Genomic DNA, 22,113 nt, shown 5'->3' with positions numbered 1-22,113 from the left:
TACATGTACATTGCCCTCCTTACAGCTGCCAACTAGTCGCTCCTTTAACTTGCATGCTACAAATACCAGCTGCTTTGAAACCTACCCAGTATATAAATTGTGTTGTCTTAAACACCAGCTTTGAATAGTTTGGTACTTGTTGCTAAATTTTTGTGGTGCCACTTATCCTAAACAATTAATTGATTTCTGGTTTACATGTTCGTAACAAAGTATGTTCTTTGAGATTTCTCTCCGTTCCAGAACGAGAATCAGCTGCTATGGTAGCGCAACCTAAATCACTATACAGGCATAACAAAAACAATTGTTACAAGTTTTAGAAGTTTTATTTAAGTATTTAGGTTTCTATTTAAGTATTTCTCGATGTTGCTTGTTCAGCATGTAACTTGGATTCTTTTTTGTACTCCTCTAAGAAACAAGAACAACACGGACTTTAAAATTTCTTTTAACGATTCCTGTGCCTGAAAATAGAAGTTGTTTTTTGGACAGAAAGGAAAATGTCACTAAAAATGACTGATTTTCAGGAAAACTGTCAGTGTTGATTCAGGATTTTTGAAAAGATGAAATCATAAAGGGTTTGGGTTTTGGAGTTAGCAGGATGCCAGATAGTTTTCCACTGTCTATTCAGGCTAATGTTTTTAGAAGAGAGGCAGTGTCAGAAAGTCAGAAGTTTGTCTGGACTTTCTCTGGGCTTGAGAAAGGTGTGCAGGTAATGGTAAATATGTGTGTGAAGCGCAGCTTTTAGCTTGGTTTTTAAATGACTGCGAAAACCTATGTATGGCCAACTTCTTTTTCTCCGTTGTTTTACAGGTTCCAGAATCTGCTGTGGTCTCGAAAAGCGTTTGTGGACAGTGTGAAGGTGTATAACCACAGCTACATCTACATGCCAGCCTTCTCGATGAAGACAGGGACGGGACCCTCCCTCCGTGTCTATTACACCCTGGAGGACTTCGGTGCCAAACAGGCGGTCCTTTTCGCCAACCCCAATTTCCTACGTGACATTGGCAAGTTCTGGAAGAGCAAAGGTATCCATGCCAAACGGCTTTCCACAGGACTTTTCCTAGTCAGTGCTGCCCTTGGCCTGTGCGAAGAAGTAACAATTTATGGCTTCTGGCCATTCTCGGTGGACCTGCATGGGAAGTTTATTAGCCATCATTACTATGACAACGTCTTGCCTGATTCTGGATTCCACGCCATGCCGGAGGAATTTCTACAGCTCTGGTTTCTTCATAAAAGTGGTGTACTGAGAATGCAGCTAGAACCATGTGAGGACCCTTTAATCCAGTCTTCTGCCTGAGGATTGTAGGAGTCGGTCTGGGAGATCCAGTAGTTTCTAATTTCCATGCTCTCCAACAGAGAGTTCAGTTTTCCGTTGATTCTTTTTAAAGGGAAAATAATCGTGGATCTGCATGGACCATAAAAACGCTACTTGAAGGCCAAATGGAATACGGCCTTAACGTATAGTGCTTTATGGAACTGGGGTGAGGGAAGGTGAATCTCTCCATCGAGTCCATTCAGCAGCATTGTGAAAACAATGTCAGAAGCAGCACAGCTGAACTTTCCGGGGGACATTTTTAAATGACCGATGTAAAAAGGGCATTAAGGCTCAGAGAGACACAGGGCCACCCACAAGCTTTTGCTGACAGTGCCAAATATGACTGTCCATTCAAAAATCCATTTCATTCCAGATTGGCACCTCGTACAACTTTCCTTTTTCCTCTTTTTCTTTTCCTCTGTGTGGGGGTGTGTGTGCGTAGGAGAGCATGTGAGTGTTGTTGACTTGCTTTGTTTCTTTCCATTTTCTGTTTTTTAATTTCTTTTTCTTTTTTATTCCTCACAATGGAAGGAAAAGGAAAGGCTTAAAAGCCCCAGGAATCGAGTACCGTCAGCTTCTCCAGAGACTGTTGGGAGAGTGAAGGGTGCTAAGAATCTGGTTAGAAGAATGTCCTAGGAGTGCCCTGCTGCTGATTATGGGTGCACCTACTTGCTGCCGGTTCTGTCAGGATAGTTTAGGTCACTGCCCTTGTAGCTATGCTAATGCTGTACCGTGGGCAAGAGCTGGTTAAGGGAAATTGGTCTGAAAATAAACTTGTGTTACAAAACCAGTAGTGAAGTGCAGCCTGGTTTCAGCTGACCTGCTGCAAGATTTCCACAGTGACTTTTGTAGCAGGGATGGTTCTTGACCTGTTTTGCTGTCCAGCCTTGGGGATTAATTCTGTATTCATTTGGACTCCAGATGTTCATTGACTGTAAAGGGGATTTGAGGTGTTCAGTGGAATGCAGAATGAGGTTGTTCATTTGCTTGTAGCAGAAAAACTGCAGAAATGAATGTAAGTGTCATTTAAAATGAGTTGAAGCTTCGAAAACCCTTTCTCTTTGTGTGACTAGCTCTTCTGCTTGGATTGTAATGTTAGCCTTAAAGACTTGTACTTTTCTCACAAGATTGTCTCTGGTTAAAGATAGTCTGAAAAATAAAAGAGCCTTTGGGAGCACTGAAAAACTGCGTAGCCAGCAAGAAAAAAGAGAAAGCAGCAGGCCCGTACGTAAGGCATCCTCTCTCCTCGCAGTGGGTGAGTGATGTCAGTGTGCGCATGGCATGGGCGCTGCTCCGGCCAGCGCAGCACCTGAAGGACCGTTTGATTTTGCATTATTACTTGGGTAGCAGATGGTCCTATCACCGTGTAAATGAGAAATCTTTTTGTTTGTTTGCTTTGGTTTAGCACTGTAGGACAAGAAGAGAATACCAGCTCAGTCCACAGCACAGTTTCAGCTGCAAGGTGTTATCACCATTAACTGAAAATCCAGACTAGTGGTCTCTTTCTTATGCTTCCATCATTAGCAGCTGAAATTCTAGTCAAAGTGTTGAAACAACAAAACTGTCATCAGGTTTCCACAACAACTTCCCGTGCTACCTGTTTTAGCTCCAAAGTGCTAGTATTTTGGGGGATGTGTCCTATCATATGTTGACAACGTCTCTCTTTGTAGACTACCAGCTGCAAGTTATATAGATATAATTAAAAAAAAAAAGGCAACATCCGTGGCTCTTCTTTAAATATGAATGATTCAACTATCTATGTAGGACACTGGGAAAAAAAATCATGTTTTCTTTTTAACTGTGTTTCATAATAAAATCTTCTTTCTAAATATGGATATTCCGAACATAAAGTGGGCACTATTCCATGGGATTACAGGGCAGTGCTAAACTGTAACGTGGAGGTTTAGATGAAATAGCGTTATAGAGATTGTTCTGATAAAATCTGAATGTGCTTCTGTAACCCCTTTTATCTTTGTCCATATTTCGTTAAAGGTACAGTGAACTGATGGGACGTCACTTGATAATTAGTTCCCTTTCATTATGTTTGTTTTGTCTACAATGTGGGTACTCAGTGAGGAAGGACTTGAAAGTAAAATATTTTCTTTACTGCTTCTTATGGCAGAATTTTACTGAGCTGCCTGTCTTGTAGGAGGTGCCTGCATGGTTTTTATTGTACGTGTCAAGTTTTGCACTTTTTAGTGCTTGAAAGGTCACATTGTCAGTGAGAACAACAGTCAAAATACGGTGTCCTAAAATGGCGCTTCAGCAGGATGCCAGCATTTCCTTGGGGGTGTGAGGGAATGAGGAGAGTAGGGGGAACTGCCTCTGCTGGTCATTTTTTTTTTAGTTTTACCAATACTTGGGAATTTAGTTCTGAACCTCTCTGACAGCTCTCCAGCCCTTTGGTAATGCTTTTCTCCATGTCTTGGGGAAAAAACAGAAGAACAAGAGAAAAACATGTATTCTTGTAGGAAAACTCAGTGAGGTGTTTCATAATGTCTGGCTTGTTCATGTTCAGCCAGTGCCCTGGGTATCTGGAGGTGTTCTTTTCCCCACCTCTGTAAGACTGAGGCAGACTGAACCTGCAGCCTGTGGGCTTTGCGGGTCCCTTCTGATGTCTGCAGTCCTGACGTTTGCAAGGAGGTAGCTTCCAAAAAATTATGGGGTAGGAGAGACCTAGGCTGTGTGTGATATGTGGATGAGGTTGGAGAAATTGATAATTCTGGCTCTATTCACGTTTATGTGTAGTGAATATAGCTGCATCTTACAAAGACAACCACATGTGATAGGGAAGTAAAGACTGCAAGAATAAATAATTTTCTATAACTTCCAGAAAATCGTCAGCTGAGGAGAGAAGAGAAATGAAAATAAATGCCCCTTTTGAGAGAGCAAAATCTGTTTTAGCTGCCTGACTTGTCAGTCCATGCAAACACACTGGTCAGCGATCAGCCTTTTGCCCAGCAAATAAAAAGGGATGCAGGAAGCTACAGCAAGTGTTTTGTGGCAAGAGCAGTCACCAAAAGAAAAACAAACAAGGAAAGCCACTGGGAACAGGAGAGTGGCAGCTGCCTGATAGAAGTCTTGGAGTAGATATGGGTAGAGTAGAGTAAAACCTCCAAGGGAGGTTCTCCTCCCCCTCTACTCTGCCCTAGTGAGGCTCCATCTGGAGCACCGTATCCAGTTCTGGGCTCCCCATTTCAAGAAAGATGAGGAGCTGCTGGAGACAGTCCAGCGGAGGGCTACGAGGATGATGAGGGGACTGGAGCATCTCTCCTTGGAGGAAAGGCTGAGGGAGCTGGGCTTGTTTAGCCTGAAGAAGAGAAGGCTGAGAGGGGACCTTATAAATGCCTACAAATATCTTAAGGGTGAGTGTCACGAGAGTGGGGCCAGACTCTTTTCAGTGGTGCCCAGCGACAGGACAAGGGGCAATGGGCACAAACTTAAGCTTAGGAAGTTCCGTCTGAACATGAGGAAGAACTTCTTCCCTCTGAGGGTGACGGAGTACTGGAGCAAGTTGCCAAGAGAGGTTGTGGAGTCTCCTTCTCTGGAGATATTCAAGCCCTGCCTGGACAAGGTCCTGTGCAGCCTGCTGTAGGTGACCCTGCTTCGGCAGGAGGGTTGGACTAGATGACCCACAGAGGTCCCTTCCAACCCCGAACATGCTGTGATTTTGTGATTCTGTGATATGCTCCGTCCATGTTGCGGCTCAACGTGAGGCTTGCCTTGTCTAAATCTAGGGGTGGGAGCATCCACATGTAGGGTCACTGGTGTGAAATTATAGCATTGCATGCAGGGGACTGAAGTTGTATCCTTCTTCAGGAGGGAGGTCACGCCATGGGGCAGGACCATGCTTCTGCTTAAAGACAGGCACAAACAAATCCAGGAGTGTAACTGTAAGTGTTACACATGAGAGATCAGCATCTCACAGTCACGGCAGACTTTGGTCAGAGTGCTGATATCCATCCAGCATTTACCTGTTGCTGGATTCCAGTCCATTGATGGCGGTGCCCTGAATCAAATCTCATTGCTTGTGTGGCTGCATTTTCCTTGAAGTGAAGTGAAATCTTAATGTTTATCTTTTAGTGAAAATCCCTACTCTAGCTTCTTTATTTCCATTGCCAGTCCCTGAATTTCTCTGATAGCGCAGCTGAAGTTGCACAAGTCTTTGTCAGGTTGAAAGCTACTGCAATTCATCTTCAATCAAAACTAGTTCAGACTGGCCAAAAGGTTTGTTAGTAGTTACTGATTTTATCATAGAAGTGACAAGGTGCAGAAGAGCTGGAATCATTGCTCTGCATAGGAAGCGTTGCCCCAAGTTTGTAAGTAGAATAAAATAGATTCCTTTACAAGAGCTGTGCCTGGATGATACTCAGTACTGAAATCACTCCAGATGCAATTTTTTTTTGTATGTATATGCTTTTGTGTCAAAACTATGTAAAACTTCTCCTTCCTGTTAATTATGCAGCATTTGGAGCTCCTTCTAAAACAGATAAGTGAAAGAGAAGCCAGCAAACTAAAATCATAGAACAGGGGTGCGTGTGCTCATGACAATAAAAACATATATCATTTTCGCACAGACCTTGCTATAATACTAAGGAGTCTTATTAATGAACATTGTAGCTGTATGTTTTTGCTGAAATGAAGATATCGGGTTTGGGGTAAACCAGCTACAAAAGTCAAAGGTCCAGTCCTCTGTTACGGCTGAACTTTTGCAGAATATAAAAATATTGGCCATTTTGTTGACTTGACTACTTTCACCTTTTTGTTAGCTTCATCAAAATGGTGCCATAACATACACTGCGGAGTTTGCACCTCTCTGGGAGCTGAAACTCAGCAAAGTATCTGCTTTCTTAAAACGGAATGTCTGAACTCTGGTAGTTATGTGAAACCCTTCCGCTGTACATCTTCATGGAAACTGGTTTAATAGCTGGCTCATCCTTGCCTGTAATTAACAAGGAGAACAGGAGTGAGGAAGCTTTTGATCTAGAAGAGAGGATGATGGAGGAGGTGAATGCCATCTCACCATTCATTGCCTGCTTTGGTTCTTTTCTTTAGCTCGATAGGAAGTGTTGGAAGAAGTCCAGGTTTTATGAAGGAGAGGCAGTTCTTGAAGAGCTGGATGATGCTGGAAAAAAAGAAGATCAAATTAGTGGTGTAACGAATTGGAGTGTAGCAATGCTTGATAAAGATCCCCAGTTCTAAGCAACTGTAGGACATTTTCATCTGGTAGTGACTGTGAAAAAGGGACTGCTTATGACCTACCGATGATTTTCTGCAGGATCGCAGCAAAGTAAAAAGCTGCAAGGAGGGGAAACTGATTAAACAGAAAGGAAAACACAATGGAACAAAGAATGATGAAAAATCTCTTTCCCTTCTGTCCTGCTACTCTCCCTGCCCCAGCATATGTATAAAATGGGCTAACCAGCTAGTATTGCAAGTCATTATCTCCTTCATGAAAGGATATGGTGGCATTTCCGTTAGCTGATACTTTCTAGTAAACAAAATTCATCAGACCTTGTCCAGAAATGCTTAGTCCCCCTCCTCCATGTCAGGGGGATGCTGTGGGGGCTGTGGCTGTCCTGGTGTGCTATAACCTTCCTAATGGGACTTGCTCCTGATGTCATGTGTTTCCATCAGATCTCCCTCTGGGATCATCTGGACTTGTATTTGTCATCTTGAAGGATCTCTCTGCTCTATCTTTTGTGAGGACCATCCTCCTTGGGGTTAGAAGTGTGATTAAAAAATCAGCCATGAGGTAGCTAATATACTTTGTCAATCTGAATCATCTTTTCTTCTAAAGCATTGATAAATCCAACAAGAATAGCTCCAAATTGAAAGTAAGACTTCAGTTAGATGTTGGTAATTCCATCGTGGAGAAGAGAGAGAGGATGGAAGAAGGCTGCATTGTTCAAAGCGATTGTTGTAAAGTAACTTCTGTTTCCTTGAGTTCCCAGAATTTGTCACTTGGAATCTATCAGATGTTTGACTTTTTGGTAGCTTTTGAACAGAACAATTAGTAAAAGACTTGCTGGCCTTTTTGTTAAATATTAGCAAACTTGTTTTCCTAAGTGAAATACCCAACAAGAGGCTTAACCTGTCCTCCCTAGCTGATATTTCTTTGGCAACAATGAGAACTTAAAGAGCTACTTATTCCTCCCTGATTATTCATTTTCTTCAGTGTTTATTACAGCAGGTTGAGCCCTAGTGTATTCAGTCTCTTCAGCTTAATGCATATACTTAAAAACAAATCTCACTCTGTCTTTTCAGCTGTGAAAACAAGAAAAAGTGTGGTTAAGTGGAAATAGTTGGGTAGCTTCTCTCTGCAGTCAGGAGAGACGGGCACCTCCAGATGGTGATGCGTGCTGCTTTTTCTGAAGGCAGGCTGCATACAGAGGTCTCCACAGGAGTGTGAAAACACCCCCGCCGTGTCTGCAAGGCTAAGAGGTGCAGGGCAGAGCACAAGGCAGCAGGAACCTTCGGGGCAGTAGCACGGCGGTTACGGCTGTTGACTGCTGCTGGGACTCGGCAGTCACCAGAGTGGCTCCATTTAGATCTGCCGTGGGTACGATTCGGCAAGTGCCGTTGCAGACCAGGTCCTAGATAATTACCCGTGGCGAGGTTAGCACTCTCCTGCTTTGCAGTCAGAAGTGTTGGGCTTACTGGAATTAGTGGCAGCTCGTCCCTTTGGAGACCAGCCTGCTTCTAGCCCTGAAGCACTTTTGATCCCTGGCAAGTCTCGGAAGGGCCCATTAAAACCGCATCTTAAAATAATCTACATCTGCTCCCTGCTGCTGTTCAGCTGGTCAGCTTTCCATTGAGCTGAATGTTGATCCTGTTTGGGTCCCGCTAAGGCAAGTGAACCTTTAGCACTCAGACTGCCTGGAATTTACTGCATTATTTGGTGTCTTCACCTTCCAAGTTAAACCTTTTTTTCTCTTAGACTGGATTTAGCTATTGAGAGTGAACCCAAAGGGAGTATGAGAAAGCAAGACCACAAGTAGTTGTTCTCTAGGTTTATGAATAAGCTGGTGTTCGGTAAAACACTGAAGTACCTTTTGAATAGTTCCTGTTGATTTCTAATTGTGTACTCAATGAATTGTTTTGCTCAGATGGGGCCCATAGCAAACATGAGTTGCATCATTTTCTGATGATTGGGAGAGAACAATTACAGATGCAGAATAGGTTTTAAGCTAAATTCGTACCAAGAACTTAGGGAATCTAGATATTCTGCGAGAAGCTTTGTTAGTGTCATTACCTTGATAGAAAAGGAAACAGTTTCGCTGAAAATAGATGCACAGAGGAAAAGAGATTTTGATGAGAACAGTATAACCTGAAGCACTGACACCCAGAGTCAAGTCCCTGCTTGGAGGTCTTCAACCAGAACCTCAGTGTGGTGCGAGGGTGCCATAATCACGACTTCTTTTTCTTCTCTGCATCTATTAATTTTTGTAGAAGCTGCTTGAATATTTTTTTTATAACCCCTACGTGCACTGAGAATAAACACTCCTTTTTTCAAGAAGATGTCCAGTTTTCAGGAGAATGCTGTTTTTGGAGTAGGCTGGCAGGGCTCCAGCAGCAATGCGAGTTGGTTCCTGTCTCTTCAGCTGTAGAGTTTTGGCAGATAATACGGAGTGTGCTGCACTGACAATAAAGAAAGGTATTTTAGCCATGGCTCTGCCTGCTGGATGTCTACTGTATGCCGAGTGGTGTTTCTGAGTTCTGCGAGGGATCTTCAAACATGGACTTTGACCCTGAGCATCATATGTTGACTAATTTTAAAGGCTTGGACTTTGAATGTAGTGAAAACTGCAATGGGCATTGAAATAACTTGAAATAAGCCCCGAAGTGTATCGTTGGGTCACGCTGCGTTGTTTGGCCTGTTACAAAACAGACCTGTCTGTGTGCGAAAGCCAGTTTATTGGAGTAGGAGACGTGTATCTGCGAGGTGGTCACTGCAAAGTGAATGCCTGATGCTGCACAGGGCATGGACTTCCAAAAAACACTAACTGTGTTTTCATTTATACCAGAAATGAAATCCCCTTTGAGCCAATATTGGGTTATGTCAGCATCCAGTCCTCTTGAAGCTCCTACCCGTAAGCGTTGCCAGGAATTCTTCCATGCGCAGGCAGAAACAGCAGATTTTTCTTTTCTTTGTGCGCTTCACCTTGCATTGAAAACGGAATGGAGTGTCAATCATAACTCTTATTTACCGTTTTTAGAGGTCTCTGTAGACTACCTAAATCATATATAGGCAAACAGTTCTAGAAATATAAACAAAATAGCTGAGAGCCTAAAATTTATTTCTCAAACACTGGTTAGTATCTTGAATAATTACTTTTAAAACAGTTAGTGAAAAAAAAAATAGTACAAATTTTTTATGTGAAAAAAGATCCCATTTCTTTCTAAAATACACCAATAGCTGAACAAACTCCCCACTAAGAGATATGTGACCGCTTCCCCTGGTTTTCAAGTTATTCTGTACTTCTGGCTTTGTACTCATGTCGGTACTTCTGCAAAGCTTCCAATTTTAGCCTAATCCATGTGGTGTCCTTAGATTAAAAACTGAATGTTGTGCTCCAGATGTAGTCAAAAAAGAAAGAAAAACAAACTCAGGATGGAGGTTCAGATCTTCTGAAGTCTGTTGCACTTTATGTACTGCCATTTAGTCATGGTGTCAGGAGAACTAGCCAAAGAGCAGAAAGGAGATAAATATGCAAGATGGCACAGTCTTTCTGATAAAGACCAAGGGATACAAGCAGGTATTTAAATGCTTTGCACAACTGGGACTGAAAGTTATTGACAGTTGTTAGTTCTTTATTCTTTCACTTGTCTTTCCCTCGGTTCCTGTGGTACCAGGGTGAAACCTGCCACATTCACAAGTTGTTTAAAAATCTCCTCCACCCTACGGTGAGCTCTCCTCCAGGCTCTAAACCGAAAAACAGAACAGAGAGACATAAACCACTTTAGGTTTATTTACAAGCTTGCGGGCAGTATTTCACATCTTCCTAGTACTAATTACTGTATTAACTCAGAATTAAAAAGAAAGCTTTCTTATTTCTGCTACCGCTTACCTCAGAATGTTTGATGTCTTTCTTCCTGCGGGGGTTTCTCTGTCAGGTGGCTGGAGATTGTGCTGAGCTCGCTGGGAGATGCTTTGACAGTTAGTTGACTCATGCCTGGGAAGTAAAGTGAAGAAACAGAAATTTTATAAAATACAAAGGTTTATCTGTTTTGTACGGTGAAAACAAGCACATGAATAAACCTTATTATTTTACTGAATTTATGCTTCTATATTAAAATCCACCCTCATTGTTAGTAGTACAAGAAGGACATTACCTTCAGGGAATGCACAGATTATAGGAAAGTGAAAAGTCATGCATTTTAATGAGAAAAATAAGGTTCTTGTCTGTCTCCCCTGCCCTTCAATTTATAAGCCAAATTCTCCGCTCCTTTTTACTGTTCTGGCTCCTGTCAAACCAATAGAATTGCCTAGATTTCAACCGGGTGTCTGTTCTTGAACTTGAAGGAATTAATCTTATCAAAATTTTAAATGATGCTATTTTAAAGCAGTGCCAGATTACCTGGTTAAAGGTTCCTGTGCCGTAAGTTACTGGGTTGTTTCCACAAGTGGAGAGCGTGACCATTTAATGCTGTTTGTTGGCTGTTCTTGTAAGGCAGATATCCTACTGCATTTCCAACATCTGCTGCACCAAGGTCTTACAGCCTGAAATCAAATCATGAGCTAAGTCGTGTCCCTGTTTCAGCAGGCTGTGTGGAAGTGATCCATGTGCTGCTCGATCTGTCAAGTGCATTGTGTTAGCCAAGTGAAAATGAAAAAAGGATTTTGCACCAGTGTGAAGCCACCATTGACTGGCTGTATCTGGGAATTAGATATCCTCAAGTAATTTATTGTGCATGATGGATCTGATGCCTGCTAATGTTTCTACTCATTGCCAGATGATTTTGTTAGAATATTGATGTAATGATATGATCTTTTCCCTCTGCTATTTGACTGCAATTTTTCTTTTCTGACAGTTTTTACAGGGAATAAATCTTTCTTTATTCTCTTTTTTTTTTAAATTACAATTTCTGTCTAAGGCTCAATTCTGGTCTCAGATGCTGGTTTTCTTAAAATGTTGCTCTTATGCTTTTTTCCTGTCTTGTGCACAGTATCTTTTTTTCATAACACTGTGTGTGATGATCAACAATGAAGTCTCGACAAATTACCTTCCTCTGAAATACTGAAAGTCTTTGAGAACTCAGAGTTCTTCTGGCTTACATAAAACCCAGTCTGACTGTAAGTGTCTTTGGGTTTTAGCCTAAATTGCACGCAGTCAAAGCTTGAGTCTTTGCAATCTCTTAGTGCACTCGTAGTCAATCAGGCATCAGTAAAATATAAATTCATTTCCAAAATTGCTTTCAGCCTCAGTGAAAAACAAGGAGTCTTTAATAAACCTTCTTAATAATGGCTTGTATCTACCATGGTGATCAAAGTATTTTTTATTTTCCTTTTATGTCTCATGGCAGTTAAAAGCTGAGACATGGACATGAACAACTTAAATCAGTATCAGTCTAGTTGTCCTCTTGGTGTTGGCACATGTATTCTTTCCAGTGACCTTAGTATTTTTCATTTTTTTCTTTTGTTTGCATCTCAGTGAATACTTCTCAGATTCCCATCCAATACCTAAATGATTACTACATGCAGTGTACAGGAATTGCACTTAGTAAGATTTCTGTTCCTCTGGAGAGTTTACCAGTAGTCTGAATTTTACATAAAGGTGGTTTTGTCCTCTTCTTGAGGGGCTTTGGGAGATGCTCAGGGGTGCTGCCGGGGCTGTACCTCGTGCGGAGCCGTGGGGCCAGGCTGGCACAGGGAGCTGGGGTGGTCCTGGGGCTGCTGGGTGCTCACAGTCCCTCTGGGCACAAGGAGAGCCAGCGGGCAGTGGAAGGTGACATGAGCCTGGGGATGAGGTGTGCAGCGTGGTCCATACCTTACTTGCCAGGGGCTGAGCAGGAGCCGCTGCCGTCTGCTTTCCTGCTGCATCCTCCCTTCCCGGACATGGCGTGGGCTGCCCGGTGCTCAGGCACAGCCAGCCTGGCTGACTGCTGCCGGGGATAGTTTTGAATCTCAGAAATAGTCTCCTGGCTGGAAGCTCATGGAGCAGGGTTGTGTCATCCCCTGGCCTGCCTTTCCTGGTCCTGAGCAGCTCGTTGCCAGAGCTGGGTGCTGGGAGCTCGCCTTGGCCAAGTGGCTCCGCACCACAGCCTCCTGGTGCCACCGCAGAGCCAAGGCAGCTGCTGAGGGATGAGCCAGCAAGTCTCCAAGCCCTTCTAAAAGCAGAAGAAACTTCAAATGCAACTGCCAGAGCAATCAACACAAGCAGCAACACAACTCTTGTTCCTTGGCTGTGGAAGGGAAGACAGTGCAAAGTGTTCTCGCGCCGTGTTTTAGCCACTCACAGGTGAAGAGCAAGAAGTTCAAATGTGCGAACAGTTTGCTGTAAAGTCTGATTTTTCACCCTGAGCATGGGATATAAATGTCTCCTATTTTCATTTAGAAACCTAGATTATTTTTTAAAAAAATTCTTTTAAGGAGAAATAGGAGTATCTAAGTTAGCAAATGAATTCTTGTAGAGTCATTTTCACCTTCTCCAGCTGTGGAGGTTCAAGGTGACACAGCAGTTCTGCCTTCATGCTGGAAGTCCTGTAAGGACTTGTAAGCTTTGGTGTTTCTTATGCATACCAGACACCTTGCTTTAACCTGTGTCAGTGCGAGTTCTACCTGGCTATTTCTGAAAGCTCAAGAGAAAAGCAAACAAACACAGATATGAAGGAAATTAATGGTGCCTCGCGGTGATATTTTTATAGAGGGGTTCATTGCTTTGATAACGAACTGCGAAATGTGGCATGCAGATGATGATGAATGTAAAAGACTGCATCTGTTTCTGTTTGAGTGTTGTGTCCATGAGCTGGATTAGTTTGAGCTCTGTAGTGTAAAAAAGACGTATGAAATGGAAACAAGATAATACTAGCATTTTTTGCAGTGAACCACATCCTCTGTTCATCTATCTCCCTTTTCATGACCAGACTCAGGTTCCAGTAACAAACTTCACCATTCTGGTGGTAATAAACAAACTAGCCTCTTCTGAAAGTCATTCCAGCATTGTAAGGGAAAACCTATTTGCCTTTCCAGCAGATCAGACAGCTTCCCTGGGGTGGGCTCATAGGGCTGCACTGGCTGGGGGAGCGGTCGGGCTCACTGGTGACGCCGTGCCATGTGTTTCCTGCCCGTGGACAGCGATAGTCTGCTCCAGTGCCAGGAAAGAAGTGACTGTGGTTTGGTGTGGTTTGCTGCTTGCTTATGGCTGGAAGCTGAAGGAAACCTAAAATGCCATGAGCTCGCTCCCATTTCTTGTAGGCGTAGACATGCATGCAACTCGAGGAAGGAGTTCTGAGCTTGAGTGGAACAGAAATGGACCGGGCAAAGGTTTTTCAGAATTACGAATTTTTCGTTTACCTGACTGAGGTATTCATGAGAAGTCAGCGATTTCAGGAGGGACTGACATTTGTTCCCTTATCCACGAGTTGATCCTGGAATACCTGCCCAGCCACAGGGGCATGGGGAACCCACAGCTGGCTCATCGCTGGGGTTATACAGACTCCCTGGTGTTTTGCTGTGGGAACAAAATAGGTGATTTTAAGGCAAGCAGAGCTTGAAGGATCATGATTAGCTGCTTCTTGCCTCCACCTGTAGCTGCAAGGTCACTGCTCACACCTTCCGTGTCATACCATCTGCACATCTCAGACCTCCTGCTTCATACCTGACCCTGTCTGCAAGGCTGGCTGTGAGAGGGGGGCAAACCTTCCTCCTGATGGTGTTCTCAAGCAAGTGATGCTTGAATCAGTGGTGAACCATGCCATACCGTACACGTGTGAGAGGAGCTCAGTGTATGGTCAAAGCAGGGTGGCTTGGGATCAGTCTGTGGTTTATAGTAATGCTGGTGTACAACAGCCCAGGCAGGAGAAGACACGTGGTGTCTCCTGTTTCTCTAGGAACTGGGCATAATTGCTGTTTTTGCTCGTTCACACAATATTTCCAAAGGAGCAGTGTGATGTGGGATGTTAGTGTTAGCTAGTGAATTTTGCCCTTGCGTAATACTAGTACTTTGATTTGCATTCCTTCTTATCTTGCCCAGTTTATTGAGAAATGTGATGGTAATGTGGTAGTTTGATGTCTTGAGATGGTTTTAAAGTAGATAAGCAAACCGTTATGCCTCTGAGGTTGCAAAATTCCATGGATTTGTCTTAACTCCAGTGACTGGCACGTAATATATAGTGTACCATTTATGATGTGTGTGAGTGCTGCAGGCTGGATGTTGTGTCAGAATGATGTGAGCGCTTGGATAAACATCTCCTTGAATCGCCATCGTTCTGGCACACGCAGGGGCAAAGGTGCTTGTGTGGAGTGTGTTGAACATCTCAAAGCATGTTGTTGTTTAGAGTGATTAGGGCTTCGATCTGATTCTCTCCAATGTAGCAATTGTTTGCTGTCGGCTAACACTGTTACAAGGACTAAGGGTTTATCTTTCTTTGCCCGGCAATAATGTATTTTCTATTATGTCAGTAGATTTGTTCATTTTCAAGTAGTGTGCAGTGCTCCTTTGAAAAATGCCTCTTTTTCAGGTGGTTTCATGGTTACTGTACCCCAGAATGTGTAGATGTCTCTCAATAGCAAAAATTGCTTTATTAGTGAATGTATTATTTATTAACAGTATCTTACTGTCTTTTTCTAGTCGCATTTTACAAAATATGCCACAAGCATCTCCTGTGATTTTTATAAGGGAAGTCTCATTTATAAAATTCGTGCAAGTGAACACAAACAAATCTCAATTTTGTAGTAGTCCATGCCTTTTTTCATAGCTGAGGAGTCTTAATGAGCATGATCAGAAGGGATAGGCTCATTGTTTTGTTTAATTTTAATGGAATTTTTCAAAGGTGACTATTATGTTATTTATCATTTGGATTTAATTATCTTAACAAATAAATATATCCATTTTCAGTAATGAAAATAGTATGTGTGGGGCTTCTTTTTCTTCTCTTTTCCCCATTCTGTAACTCAGTACGTCCAAAAAAAATCAAGGTCATTTCCTCTTCCTCTTTACGTTGCCCTGTATAGTCTGTTGTCATGTGAAGATTTACATCTGTTGTCCTCATCTGATATTTCTGGTTGTTCTGCTTACTCAGTTCCTTTTTTTTTCAGCTTGGTCAGTGAGACAAACTTACCTACAGTGTTCTTCTGAGAATTAAACTGGGGCTGAACATGTGCATTTTTGCCTTCCCAGAACAACGCAGGAACACACCTAAATTGCCCACTCAGTGTGGTAATTAATTGCCCATCATGGACTGCAGCTTTTTCTTCATCTATCAAGCCAAATGCCTTTAATCTTCTCTCCCCTAGACTAAGACTCCCTAGCCTATTTAGTTATTGTTTTTAATGAAAGGCATCCAGTAACTGTGACTATCCCTGTTGCTCTTCCCTGCAGTGTTTCTGGTCCTGCTTCTTTATTTCTGAGACAGAAGGGTTTGAATCCTATGGATATTAAATTATGAGGTTTCTCTTCCCTGTTTTCAGTGGTTGTCAAATCAGACCTTACTCATCTCCAGCTTTTAGCCTCTTCCCTGACAAGCTCAAGATCTGCAAGTCTGGTGGGGTTAGCAACTGACACTAAAATTTGGAATTAGAACATTTTTTTGTCTTTGTATATTCTTTAATGTAAATTTTCTATTTAATTTCTGTATACATCCTGGGTTTTGATGAGAAGGCTTAAGATACCTAAATTAGACTTATGACTAAACAGAGATTTAAATGGAAACCCTATCCATTCGGACATTTTTCAGAAAAAATATTAGGACACAATTACTTTCTGTGAAAAGGTTCTTTTCTAAAGAAGAAAAATTAATTTCATTACCTTGAAAGATACTGTAAGATGGACTCATTGGCTCTGGGCCATTCTCCTACAGACTCCTTTTATTTTGTAGGCATTTAATACGGAGAGGACTGTAATGTGTTTTAGTCCCTGTTGACCCAATTTGATCCAGTTCTCAAAAAGATCCCTGTAGTATTTTCAAGAATTTGATCTCTCAGTTCATCTACTTTGTACTTTTCCTTTATTATGTATCCATAAATGAGTTAAAAAACAGAGTTTTCTTAATCAGTACCAGCAATGTAGACAACTTGCAAACTGGTTAAAAAAGAGTCAAACACATGTATATATTGCCAAAGCAAATTCAGTGTGGCAAACAAGATTCCAGATGATTTTCAGGCAGGAGATATGCATAGATTTTTGGAACTTGGTGTTCGCTATTTAGAATTAAAACTGTTGATACTTAAAAATGTACCTGCTGAAATTAATCTATGCCCATGGTATTACACAAAAATATTTCATAAGACAGAGTACTTTCCCAAGAAAGGGAATTTACTTTTACTGTGTTATGCAGGCTTACTACAAAAAAAACTTTATAGATGATGAGGAATAGCTATTCAGAATCCCTGTTTTAGAAAAGATCTGTCATGATACTAAAAATAAAATACCACTGTGTATGCCAAATCATCATCAGACTCTGTGTGTGGTGTTTAAATTTAAAAAGAAGTATTTTTAAATAAATCAAAGTACTTGAAAATCAAGCGAATGTAGTGTTTTAGAATAAGGAGATGAGACAGAAAATATGCATGGGAGAGACAACACAAAGTTCAAAATAGTTCTATCACAATCTCTTTCACAATCCTGTGCCATAACTGGGTGTTTTTGTCTTGGGTTAATGTGTTTTTCAGAGTTCCTTTTAGAATCTAGATCTCTCAAAAATTGTTTCATTCAGGTTATTAAAAACAAGATTTAATTCGGAGGCTTCAACAGTTTGAACGTGTATTGTTAACAAAAGCAATTTAAAAAAAAATCTGATAATCCATCTATGGTAGATCGGGTGCTTTGCCATTCGGTGTTGACCACCTGCTGTCCTCACACTCCCCATCTCCAAATCTACCTTTGTTGCCATTGCGAACACTTGCTGGCTGCTGACAAATGCTCAATGAGAGAAACCACCTTTGGCAAAATACCAGCCATGTCTGGGGACAGGGTAAGAGTGACAAAAACATGACAATGAAAGGAAATCATGACTGACAGTGGTATGGCCTTAGATTCGTTGAGTGACATGGCACTGTTGGCTTAGATTGCATGTGGCCTGTCAAATGTGGTTTAGCTCTTGGAATTATTAACTGTCTGAATAAATAATTGTTGGCAATATCAGTGATCAGCAAAGTTCATGGCTGATAGGAAAAGACCAAGTGCAAAGTTTTTCACGTGGGACAGACTCCGTTGGGGTAGGGTACAGCCTTTGGTAGCAAGAGGGCCTGGACTCTGGTGGACAGCAGGTTGAACGTGAAGTCAACAGCATGTGCTTGCAATGGCAACTGCCAACTGCGCAGTGTTGCCAGGAGGATGAGGTAGGGGATTTTTCCCATGTGAGGTAATTGTGAGTCTGCATCTGGAGTACTAAATCTGATATTGGATGCCCTGGTATGACAGAGACACAGAAAAAATTAGAGTGACTCCAGAGAAAGGTGGTATGGCCATGGGGTGGGAGCACAGGACACTCAAAGAAAGCAGGGGCAGTTGCACCTTTGTTCAGCTTGAAAGAAAGAAGTCTACAGGGGCAGCTCATGGTGCTCTTCAGCTTCCTGCTGGGAGGGTGAGAGGTAGCAGAGCCATGCTCCTCCCAAAGGTAAACAGTGAAATGATGAGAGGCAACAGCCACTTGTTGAGCCAGTGTCATTACAAGAGAGGGCAGCATGTGTTCCTAAATCTCTCTTCCATTGCAGATGGACTCATGTAAGAGCACTTCTTTTGATACCATTGGCCCAGCTACTTGGAAACAAATTACCTGCTGAGACTGCTGCTGTTTCTGCAGTGGGGCTGTTCAACAGTCCAAGGACCTCACTGTTTCCTTTTGCAAGTCCAAATTTTCTTCTGCTCCAGACCAACAGGGAGAGGGACAACCACGTGGTGTACAGGTGTGTATCTCCTCTGCAGGCAGCAGACAGTACAGGCTGGTGGAACAGTGCCAGGGTGGCTGGGACCGGGGGGGGACGGAGGGTCCTCCCTTCAGGTTTCCATGGGGCTGGGGCTCCGGTGGGTGGGGGCTGGCTTGCCCTTTGCCTTTCAGATACCTTCCTGCTCCCATCTGCTCTGGCCAACCCTGCTCAAACCTTTTATCTTTCCCAATTTTTAGAGTACACCGTATTTTGCCTTCTTTTCCTCCATTTCACCTCCTACCTCTTGCTCCTTCCCACTTCTTTCTGGTCTCCAACCTTTATCTCCCTTCTGAGTCCTGCTGCCGTTTGCGGTGCGCACACCCCCCCCCCCCCCCCCCCCCCCCCCGCCCCGGTGGTCACAGGCTTCGTGTCCTTTCAGCTCCCCACGCGGAGCCCTACAGGCATTGCTAGAACTGCCGCCTTGCATTAAAGGTATTTGGCAGACTGAGACAGACGCTGTACGGAAAAATGCCACAAAAGTACCCTGGAGGAAGCAAATTCTTTTTCATCCCTGCATATTTCGATGGTATGAGCTCTAAAAGCTCAGGGAAACTGCGCTGAATAAAGAAGAAGTATAAATAGCTGTTTATTCAGTGTACAAAGAAGAGATTCCTGTTCAAAAAAACCCCAAAATAGTTTGTAACTCACAATACAGGTGCCCAAGGGAAGTGGAAGGAGCTGAACGTTGCACAGACAAACTTCATTCTTGCATTTCTAATTTTGAGGTGCTTGGCCTCTTGATTTACTGTGCTTTGAATGTAGTTCTTTATATAATTTTATGTACATTTCCCCATACATTTATATTAGAGATTTTGAATACTTGTTGGAGAGGGAGGAAGAATAACTAAAAAGCTGGAGTAAATGCCTTAGCTTGGTGTAATCCACTGAGTGTTTCTATGGAAACTTTCACAGGTACTTCTACAGGTATCCACCTTTAAGCAGGTCCTGAATCCTAGCTAAGTGTTAATGCCAAAGCTTAGCAGCGTTTTGTCAGGGCACGCTCTGCTCTGACACGGTGTCTACTCAGGTCTTCAGACAGAAATAGGAGAGAGAGCGAGCAAACCAGAACAGGCAGCCACAAGCCTATGGGGCTGTTAAGGAAGTGAAGGCAAGTAAGACTGATTTTGATCCTCATGCTGCACTGTGAGTTCTCCCAGGTTTGAGCACCCTCACCAGCTCACCTGTTGTGGCCTCTGGGGTGGCCCAGTTGGAGTCAGTGAGGAGCAAAAGGCGTCTCTTGGATGCGGTGACTGTCCTAAACCCGATCAGATGAGCTACGCCCTTGAAGTGCTTATTCTTTTCTTTATTAGCAGGGCACCTCTTTGGGCTTCAGAAGGTCCATGTTGAATTCTTACCGCCGGCGATGAAGAGGTGCCTCTGTTTCCTACCTTTAGAATTTTTCCCTTCGCTTACATTTATCCTGATAGTATTACAACATCCAGAATCTTTAGGTGAAACCAGAATACAAATAATATTGTGTAATAATACAAATGTAATATACTCATAATAGAACTTTATGGGTGATTTTGTCCCTGTAGTTTTCTCCCATTTACACTTTTACTGCTTCTTGAAACAGTTTGTTCATTTAAAGTACAAGAATAATTTTCAGAATTGCACAGTACAGTGCATCAAAGTCAGCATGCAGAGTGCTCCCACTGCACATGCTAATGCCTTATATTCCAAAACTTGATTCATATTTGTACCATTGGAAATCAGCGTTCATTGAATGAAAAGCAGCAGTGGTATTGCCAGAAACTGCAGAAATTGAGTATGATATCTCGGGAGGCAATCTGCTCCCTTATACCTGCAAATAAAATAAAACATAGCCACCGAAAGGAACCCAACCTGTATATTGTGAATTGTAGAATACATTGCTCTCAATTTTATGCTATAACAATGGCTGGCACTATAGATTCTGAGCTTAGAAACACATTTTAGGTCAACTTCTTCACAGGCACTTGACAGATTAGGTGCCTCTTAATAGAATGTAACTGGGACTAACAGCATTCCAGCTGATTTTTCCAGTCCTGCTCTATCTCTCCCAATCAAGTGCTGTCAGTAGAAATTAAATATATTGAAATATTAGTGGTCATGAAGTTAGTTGTTTTGATCCCATTCCCAGGGTAAAGTTAGCAGATAGCCAGCTCTGGGTTTAACTGACTTTAATTCAACAAGTTGTGTTATTGATCACAGTTGTTATTGTAGACTGCTTTGAAGCTATCAGGCTCTGGGATGGCAAGTCATGGGAGGCTGCTGTCTCCATTTGGCTTGTCAGTGTGCTATTCTTCTCAGAGGGTCTGGAGATTTCCAGTGGAGATCCCTGAGAGAGTCCTCAGCCATCGCTGTGAGAGCACGGGTGAGCATATGAGCATGAGCTGCTCTGGCACCTGCACTTCAGTGTTCATAGCAAGGTTTATTTGGTTGGGGGGTCACGCCTCAGCTTCATCTTCTTGATGTGGCTTTTGCTGTCTTTCTAAGATAGTATCTTTTCTAACATAATTCTACTGCTATTCTAGGCACTCCTCCACTGTTGTTAACAAACTCTATCACTTTTCCGCAGACAAGGGTCGTGTATCACACTGTGAAACACTTTGGGGTAGGGAAGCTCCCCAATGGCACTTTAGGCTCTTTGTGATTGGAGACAAATGAATGTCTGAAACCATCCTCTTTGTCTATTCTCTCCGTTGGTGATGCTTTTCTAAGCACCTGAGGCCTAGCATATTGAGACCTATTGTTCTGAGCTTTTGATAGATGTGCTGGACAGACTTTCGTCCTTGTATTTTGGAAACTGAGCCCTGTGACATTCAATGTGTAGGGTGACACTGGGTCCTCTGCATGTCAAAGGAGTTGGCAAGTCTGCTCTCCCCTGCCCCACAACAGCAGTCCACACTTTAGCTTTACTGAAATACTGCTTCCTTAGAAACTGATAGATGTCTCCCCACTTTTCTGCAAGCAGTAAACAGAAAGGGGACAAAAACAAAAAAAAATGGACAGACTTTGTTTTCTTGGTGTCATCTTCCTTATTTTAATAGGATGCACCTGAAGTCCTGCCTCTGAATGCAGTGGAAACAACCTAAGCCAATAGTTCCCACCTCAGGAAACTCCCCATGTGCTGCTCCAGGTGGCTTTGTCTTTCAGCTGCTCGTCTTCTTCAGCCCTCTCAGCAGTGTGAGGATGAGGAGGGAAAGTGGCTGCTGCTGGAGGCCTGATGTCCCCTAATCCTGGTGTCTGAGCTCCATCCCTTGCCTTCTGCACAAAGATTCAGCTATCTTCTTTCTCATGCATAGGCAAGCCAGACATTTAGACACAGAAGAACTGATCCCCGATGGCTTTGTAGAGCTCTTCTGCTTTTCTATGCCTCATTGAAAAATATCCAAAATCATTTCAAATTAATGGCTGTGTGTGAGGCATGCAATAAATGGTCATAAAAGAGAAAAGCAATACAGTTTCTGATTTACCACTGCCTGATGTCTATGCTACACCGTGCGTTGCTCCACGTTATCCTAGCCCTTTGTAACTTGGAATATAGGCAGCCCTGAATAAGTCAGCGATAGAAGTCATGTACACCAGTGTACTGTGCAGTGGGGAGAGGAAGAGGAGTACAGAAAACCAATACTGTTGGAAGGGTGTTTTTCTAGATGATGCCAGTGTCGCAATTCTGACAAATACTGACATCCATCCGTAACCCAGATGGGTATTATCTACTGCCTAA

At 42.7% G+C, this 22,113-nt stretch overlaps 1 protein-coding gene across 1 annotated transcript in view; it reads left to right on the top strand.

Moving 5' to 3' along the window:
- The window catches only part of ST8SIA1 (ST8 alpha-N-acetyl-neuraminide alpha-2,8-sialyltransferase 1), a 145,185-nt gene extending 128,257 nt beyond the window's left edge, over positions 1-16,928 (top strand). Inside the window, exon 5 of the mRNA XM_075439669.1 lies at positions 808-16,928. Within this exon, the coding sequence (XP_075295784.1) occupies positions 808-1,294 (487 nt within the window). The 3' untranslated portion in view covers positions 1,295-16,928. The remainder of the gene's footprint in view (positions 1-807) is intronic.
- The last annotated feature ends 5,185 nt before the right edge of the window (positions 16,929-22,113 follow it).

Source organism: Opisthocomus hoazin, chromosome 1, assembly GCF_030867145.1.
Source record: "Opisthocomus hoazin isolate bOpiHoa1 chromosome 1, bOpiHoa1.hap1, whole genome shotgun sequence".
NCBI classification, from domain to species: domain Eukaryota; kingdom Metazoa; phylum Chordata; class Aves; order Opisthocomiformes; family Opisthocomidae; genus Opisthocomus; species Opisthocomus hoazin.
The sequence above is the reverse complement of the archived record's forward strand: the minus strand, read 5'-3'. Positions and strand labels throughout refer to the sequence as shown.